At 40.3% G+C, this 7,819-nt stretch overlaps 2 protein-coding genes across 5 annotated transcripts in view; both read left to right on the plus strand.

Annotated features, from left to right (window-relative positions):
- Positions 1–3,563, plus strand: part of LOC123576765 (olfactory receptor 6C74-like) — an 81,708-nt gene extending 78,145 nt beyond the window's left edge. For all 4 annotated transcript variants that reach the window (XM_045438070.1, XM_045438071.1, XM_045438073.1 and 1 more), the window contains one exon: positions 2,513–3,563. In XM_045438070.1, coding sequence (XP_045294026.1) covers positions 2,513–2,579 — 67 coding nt within the window. In that variant the 3' untranslated portion in view covers positions 2,580–3,563. The remainder of the gene's footprint in view (positions 1–2,512) is intronic.
- A 121-nt stretch (positions 3,564–3,684) lies between these two features.
- Positions 3,685–6,049, plus strand: LOC123576767 (olfactory receptor 6C74-like). The gene has a single exon (XM_045438076.1). It carries the CDS (start codon positions 3,958–3,960, stop codon positions 4,918–4,920), a length of 963 nt encoding a protein of 320 aa, XP_045294032.1. The 5' UTR covers positions 3,685–3,957; the 3' UTR covers positions 4,921–6,049.
- The last annotated feature ends 1,770 nt before the right edge of the window (positions 6,050–7,819 follow it).

The following is a 7,819-nucleotide window of genomic DNA, read 5'->3' on the forward strand; positions in this document are numbered from 1 at the left end:
AATTTGTATGGAACCACAATAGCCACAGCAACCTTGAAAAGGAAAAGTAAAGATGGGGGCGTCATGATTCTGGATTTCAGGTTATATTACAAAGCTGTAGTAATCAAAACAATATGGTAATAGAGCAAAAATAGACACATAGATCAATGGAACAGAATAGAAAATGCAGAACTGAGCCACAACTACGTGGTCAATTAATCTTTGGCAAAGCAGGAAAGAATATCCAATGGAAAAAAGACAGTCTCTTCAACAAATGGTGTTTGGGAAAACTGGACAGCGACATGCGACAGGATGAAACTGCACCGCCTTCTTTCACCATACAAAAAGATAAATTCAAAATGGATGAATGATCTAAACGTGGGACAGGAAACCATTAAATCCTAGAGGAGAATACAGGCAGTTACCTTTTTGACATAGGCCATAGCAATTTCTTTCTAGAAATGTTGCTGAGGCAAGGTAAAAAAAGCAAAAATATTGCATTGAGACTACACCAAAAAACATGAAGAAATATTGGTATTGGAGAGCCATGAAGGCACTATCCAGAAAAGTGAAACAATTTGAAATATTTGTTGGTGTCAGTTCACCACCCCTTATGCTAGATACAAAGTGTAATTAGTTCAGCTCATTTCTTTGTCCCCTTTCTAAACCTTCCCATCAAACCACATGGAGACCCTCTCCTCCCACCCTCCCACTGTCATGTTGGCATTGGTGCTCCCCAGATGTAAGGTATTTCTGCATCATGAATCTGGCACTGAATAAAATTAATACCCCATGCAAAGGATCCTTTATCTGAGCATTAAAATGTATAGTCTCACTTTGCTCCGGCTTCTGTAACTCATCTCCCACATTCTTTATTTTTCCTAACTTCCAACTGAGAATATTACCATGGAGTCCAGGTTTGGCCTGGATTGAAAGCAAAGTGTGTTGATGGAGAGATGTTATAAAAACGATTTTGTCTATTAGTGGGAAGGTGGAATCCACATGAAACTCGTGAAAGTTTCTGTAATATTTGCCTTGACCTTGTAAGTTCAATACTTATGAGGGAAGATTCAAGCAGAACAAATTTCCATACAGCTACCATATGCCCCAGGGTTGCCTGCAAATACATTTGGGAGTGTAGTCCACTTCTCTGTATTTCAATGGGAAGCCAAGGCCACGGAAAAATGGATCACTGCTGCCACTGCAGCCTAGCTGAGGTACCGAAGAGAGGAAGCAGTTTTTCAAGCCAATGGTTGCTATGGATACAGCTTCTCCACCCTAAGGCTCACATCTCTTCCTCTATTCCATCTAGAAAGAATCTGAGGATCCACTTCCCAGATACTTTCAAAGAGAGAGGGTCCTGCCAGGCTAGAGATTTTATAGAAATCACCAAGTATTCCTTTTCTTCCCCGAAGAGGAAGAAGTGTGTGCTTTCCTTTTCAAGGACATTGTGGAACAAAATTAAAATACCTTTTAGATGAAAATATGCAATGAAAAGAATCATAACATCATAATCATAATCAAAGAATCATGAAAAGAATCAGAAGCATGATTGACCAAGAAAGGTGGACTTCACCAGTATCTTCCTAAAAGACTGATGAAAGCCAGGGTGTAAACAAGCTCTTACTCATAAAATCTGTTCTTTTAACAACTATGCTCTGGCATACACCACATGTAGAAAATTGTAGTCTGGACTTGTACCTCAAATTAGTAGCAACATTCAGCTTGGGATTTTAGAAACCCTTGGGAAATTGTCATATAGTTTTCTTGAAAACTCTTGGCAGAGAACAGTGTGGACATCTGGGAATCAGTGTCACCATAAATAATGAGAAGATAAATATAAAGGTTGCCCTGGTAACTTGTTCTCAACAGTGACCAATTAGCTGCCCCCAGGACACCAGCCATGCCTTTACTTTCTGCCCCTGTGTCTTCATCATCTAGTAAAATTAGGGGGCTGCACTCTCTGCTCACTGGCTGGGTCCATCCTGTTTGGTGACCAAACAGTCTTATATAAAAAATATCAGAGAGCCTCAGACTTGCATGTCAGCAGATTCTCATTGTCAATGCAGTAAAACAAGGATGCTTCTCTATATGGAAAGGTGAAGATATGACAGAGGAGCATGGTGGAGTACAAGGTATCTTGGAGCAGGTGCACCAGTGACAGTGGAGCACTACGGCAGAAGGACCTTGCCTCAGGACCCAGGGATAAACCTCTAAGAAGTTGGTGAATGGGGTAGACCACAATGTTGCATGTTAGGCGGACTTTTACCCACTTGGGAGAAGAACCCTAAGTCTGAGATTCCAGCTCTAGCCCAGAATTGGCGGTAGTGAAATGTGGTTGTTTTACTCCAGCTGCTCCTTTCTGGGGTTTCGGTGGTCAAGGCTGCCATGTAGCCTTGCTGTGGTATGAAACATTTTGGGCTATAGAAAGAGGGCTTTGTCAGCCAGACACTGGCAACATGGGATGCATATTTACCCTACTGTAGGACAACAGGCTATGATAAATGCATTTACTTCTCTCCTTTCCTCTCAGCCCACAGCAAGCTCTGGATTTCTTGGAAGATAATAGTTGCAAGAGGAGGAAGTCCTGCCTGCCATGAGGTGACTCCTATGTGTGACTGGCCTCAGGGACCGTGGTGATTTGTGGACTTACTGGGGACAACTGGAACAGAAGCAGAAACTCCTTCAGGCTGGGGGTGAGCACTTTGGTTTCACAAGCAGCACTTCAGGGGATCTGGCCCACAGTGGGTTAGTGAGAGTGACACATTCCACACTCCCAGTGTTTAGCCTATTTTTGAGATACTAGAGCCAAACACCATCTTGAGAAAAGTCATTGATTGAGAGGACTGAAGAGAGAAGAATGTTCACTGAGTTGCATGGAAGAGTCAGTGTATGTGTGCCAGGTTCCCAGAATATCCTCTTAAGTAGGTTAATCCTGTGACCTACTGTCATTCCCACCGCCCTCACAGGCCAGCATGAACCCAAGGGGTGGGTGGTCAATTCTGGACTTACAGTTCATGTCCTGTTGTTGAGCAGCACCCAATGTCTCTGGTCTCTAGTTTCTTCTATAAAATTCTTGAGCTAAAGTAGATGCTCTCTAAGCCCTGTGTCATTCCACAGGCCAGTAACTCATCAGTGATTATAACTAAGGGTAGAAACAAGTAAGCTATGAAGCTAATCTTTCACTTAAGGTTAAGAAATCATCAACAATAAATTTACTCCCATTTTAAAATGTTTTGTCACCGCATTTGGAAACATCAGGTACTCTGGAGTCGGGTATTCTGGCTAAAGTCCCAGCTATGTGACCCAAGTTCTCTGGAACTCTCTAAACCTCAGTTTCTGCTTCTATAAAATAAGGGGTTCATGGTTATTGTGAAGAGTCATAGAAATACTGAATTTCAATGACCCAACACAGAACAAGCATAGATCCTCAACAGATGATGATGATGACAGCTTGGACAACAGAATGTGTTGCATTATTAAAAGGGATATTCAAAGGAATGTTACTAACATTACTCTTATGTTTACTTACAAACTGATAATATCATTAAAAACAATAAAATATATAACTACAAAAATGTCAATAACCCTGCCTACGGCTGATGCTATATTTAAGCATTATATTAAAGATCATAGCATTACAGTTAGACTTGAGGAGCAACAGGAAACATTAGCATCATATGTCAAGTGAGTTACACACTTTAATTCTCACAAGAACATGAACAGGTAGATCTTATCAGTTTCATTTTGCGAGGGTGAAAATGAAGTTCACAAGGTTAGCTAACTTTCCAAAGATGACCCATCTGAGGGGTTAGAACACACTGTTGAGCTAGTATTGAATTCAGGTCCATCTGATTCAAGAACCAATTGACTAAACTACTTAGCCATCAGTCTAGCCACTTTCTTGGATAGGCAAATACCTTAAGCATGCTCCTCTAAAAGCTTGTGGTTGCTGATTTTGAGTTAAGACCAGCAGGGATGATGCTGTGGAAAGAGATGCCCATGGAAATGGGGAACGGGACCACTGTCCAAGAATTCACCTTGGAGGGGTTTCCTGCCATCCAACACCTGGGAAAGGTCCTCTTCCTGGTGCACCTGCTGGCCTACCTGGCATCCATTACAGGCAATGCTGTCATAGTCACCATCACCTGTGCTGACTCCCGGCTCCAGACACCTATGTACTTTTTCCTCAGCATTTTCTCCTTCTTTGAGTGTTGTTTCATAAGTGCTGTTATTCCTAAGTTGCTGGTCATCTTTCTTTTAGGCCAGCAAACCATTTCCTTTCTTGCCTGTTTCATACAAGCCTTTGTGTTTGTCTATCTGGGAGCAGCAGGTTTCCTCCTCATAGCAGTGATGTCTGTGGATCGGTACATGGCCATTTGCAAGCCTCTGCATTACCCAACCATCATGAACCTCAAGACTTGCTTCCTCTTGGTCACTGCCTGCTTCACTTTGGCCTTCACTCTCATCACTAGTCTGGTAGTAAAGGTTTCCCAGTTATCCTTCTGTGGCCCCCATGTCATTCCCCACTTCTTCTGTGACCTTGGTGCCCTGATTCATCTCTCCTGTTCTGACACAAGGTCTGTTGAAATGTTGGTCTTTGTCCTTGCTTTGTTGATCCTTTTGACATCCCTTATCATAACCGTCATTGCATACAGCAACATAGTAGTCACAATTGTGCGACTCCCATCAGCCAAGGAGCGACAGAAAGCTTTTTCCACCTGCTCATCTCACCTCATTGTCCTCTCCATGATATACGGCAGCTGTGTCTTTATATACGTGAAACCAAAGCAAACGAACAGGCTGGACTCCAACAGGGAGGCTGCCCTTGTGAACACAGTGGTGACCCCGCTGTTGAATCCTGTCATCTACACTCTGCGGAACAAGCAGGTCCACCAGGCTCTGAGGGAGACAATGTGCAGAATGAAAATATCAAGATAAAAAAAATTATATGGCCTTGGCATGGAAGTCTTCGGAGAATCATCGTCTTCATTCTCGCCAATGTGACAGTCCATAGGGTTGTAGTGCTGCATCTCTGGAAGATGTCACTTCCCCTTTGTACATCCCTAGCAAAACAGAAATCTATTTTATAGGCCACATTTTACTTGGATGTGCAAAACTATCTCTCCCTAAATATCCCACATGTATGTTTTGAAAATGTTTATTTCTGTAATTTGAGAGATGGGGGGCAGGGAAGCTCAGAGAGAGAGAGGGAAGGAGAGAGAATCCTGACAGGGTCCAAACCCCACATGGAGGCCCAATGTGTGGCTGGATCCCATGACTGTGAGATCATGACCTGAGCCAAAATCAAGAGTCAGACACTTAACCAACTGAACCACCCTACTGCCCCTAAATATTCCCCATATTGATGACAATCGATTAATTGCAAGATCCTTTACTGAATTTTGATTCTTATCTCTGGTATAAACCATGTGCTTGAAATTTCTGAAATTTAGTAATTTGTACTCTTTTTATTTCATTTCTATCTAGCCATGAACATGACTCAACAGAATTAATAAATATTTACCAAAGGCATTTAGATAGCTAAAATGATAGATGCTTGTATATTAGGTTGTGGTTATGAAGAAAATGACAGAAATAGTACCAATGCTTGGGTCTACCTTCCCTTCATGCTTAGCCCAAGGAAATAATGGTCATAGTACCCATTACCTTGGAATATATATGGTTTGCATCAGGTGTGCTCTTAAATGCTGTCCTTGGCCTTTAGCTTAGCTACATACCTATGCATCATTCTCATGCTGGAGAGGAACAGAATTGTTCTCAGTCTTAGGACATTCTGCAAGGATAGGGAATAACCACAGCATGTCACAGCTGACCAATGCTGCTATTTGCCTAAATTATTTATTCATAATCAGCCCCTCAGATGCATGAATACTTATGATTTGTTCCTATATAAAAGCTGTTACCACAGAATGTTTGTGTGTTAGTATAAGGGAGCACATGTTTCATATTTCTGTAATTTCTTCCAAAGTCTAAGTTGGTGTAATCTAGGTTATTTGCCTATCTTCTTCACATTACTAATGAAAATAAACAAATTAAGCCTTTTTTCCCCCTGGCTGACTTGTGTTGTCAACGATAAGGTTTTGTTCTGATTGATAACCTATTTTAAAACCAATATTTCCATCATCTCAATCTTTAAACTTTGTGTACCTTTAGCACTTATTTTCCAGCTAGAATGTGTCTCCTATTTCTTCAGAAGAATCATCTCTAAAAATATTAAAAACACAAGAAGCAACAGTCTTGGCAAGGATGCCAACACCAAGGTGTTTCCTACCAACACCCCCTTACAGTGTTGGTAGGAAAGAAAACTGGTGCAGCCACTCTGGAAAACAGTATGGAAGTTCCTCAAAAAGTTAAAAATAGAACAATCCAGCAATTGCACTACTAGGTTTTTACCCCCAAAATACAAAAATATTAATTTGAAGGGATGCATGCACCTCAGTGTTTGTTGCAGCATTATGAGTAATAGCCAAGCCAAATTATGGGAAGAGCCCAAATGTCTATCAACTGATGAATGAATAAAGAAGATGTGGCATGCATATATGTGGAATATTACTCTGCCATAAAGAGAATATAATTTTGCCGTTTTCAATGACATGGATGGAGCTAGAGAGTATTATGCTAAGCGTAGTAAATCAGTCACAAAGACAAATACCATATGATTTCACTCATGTATATTTTAAGAAGGAAAACAAACGAGCATAGGGCAAAAAAAAAAAAAAAAAAAAAAAAGACAAGAAACAGACTCTTAACTATAGAGAACAAACAGATGGTTACCAGAGGGTAGGTGGGTGGAGGGATGAGTTAAATAGGTGATGTGAATTAAGAAGTGCCCTTGTGATGAGCACTGGGTGATGTATGTAAGTGTTGAATCATGAAATTATACACCTGAAACTAATATTACACCGTATATTAACTAACTGGAATAAAAATACAAACTTAAAAAATAAAAAGATTAAGGTAATTATTTTGTCTGCTTTTTATTATTATATTTTATTCTCAAGTTAGCTAACACACAGCATAGTCTTGGCTTCAGGAGTAGAACCCAGTGATTCATCACTTGCATATATCACCCAGTGCTCATCCCAACAAATGCCCTCCTTAATACCCATCACCCATTTATCCTACATCTCCCAAACCCCCAAACCCATCGACCCTCAGTTCTCTGTATTTAAGAGTCTCTTATGGTTTGCCTCCTTTTCTGTTTTTATCTTATTTTTCCTTCCTTTCCCCTATGGTCATCTGCTAAGTTTCTCAAATTCCCCATATGAATGAAATCATATGATACATGTCTTTCTCTGACTTATTTCACTTAGCATAATACCCTCCAGTTCCATCCATGTTGTTGCAAATGACAAGATTTCATTCTTTTTGACTGCTGAGTAGTATTCCATTGAATACATATACAACATTTTCTTTTTTTTAATTATATTTCATTTTTTAATTTACATCCAAATTAGTTAGCATATAGTGCAACAGTGATTTCAGGAGTAGATTTCTTAATGCCCCTAACCCATTCCTTAATGCCCACAACCCCTCTAGTAACCCTCTGTTCTCCATATTTAAGAGTCTTTTATGTTTTGTCCCCCTTCCTGTTTTTATATTGTTTTTGCTTCTCGTCCCTTGTGTTCATCTGTTCTGTGTCTTAAAGTCCTCATATGAATGAAGTGATATGATATTTGTCTTTCTCTAATTTCCTTCACCCTGTAGTTCCATCAACATAGTTGCAAATGGCAAGATTTCATTCTTTTTGATTGCCGAGTAATACTCCATTGTATATATATATATATACCACATCTTCTTTATCCATTCATCCATC

This window comes from Leopardus geoffroyi, chromosome D2 (assembly GCF_018350155.1).
Source record: "Leopardus geoffroyi isolate Oge1 chromosome D2, O.geoffroyi_Oge1_pat1.0, whole genome shotgun sequence".
NCBI lineage: Eukaryota > Metazoa > Chordata > Mammalia > Carnivora > Felidae > Leopardus > Leopardus geoffroyi.

What these genes read in the sequence shown, in the direction of transcription:
- LOC123576767 (XM_045438076.1), top strand. Translation starts at nt 3,958, where the DNA reads ATGATGCTGTGGAAAGAGATGCCCATGGAAATGGGGAACGGGACCACT.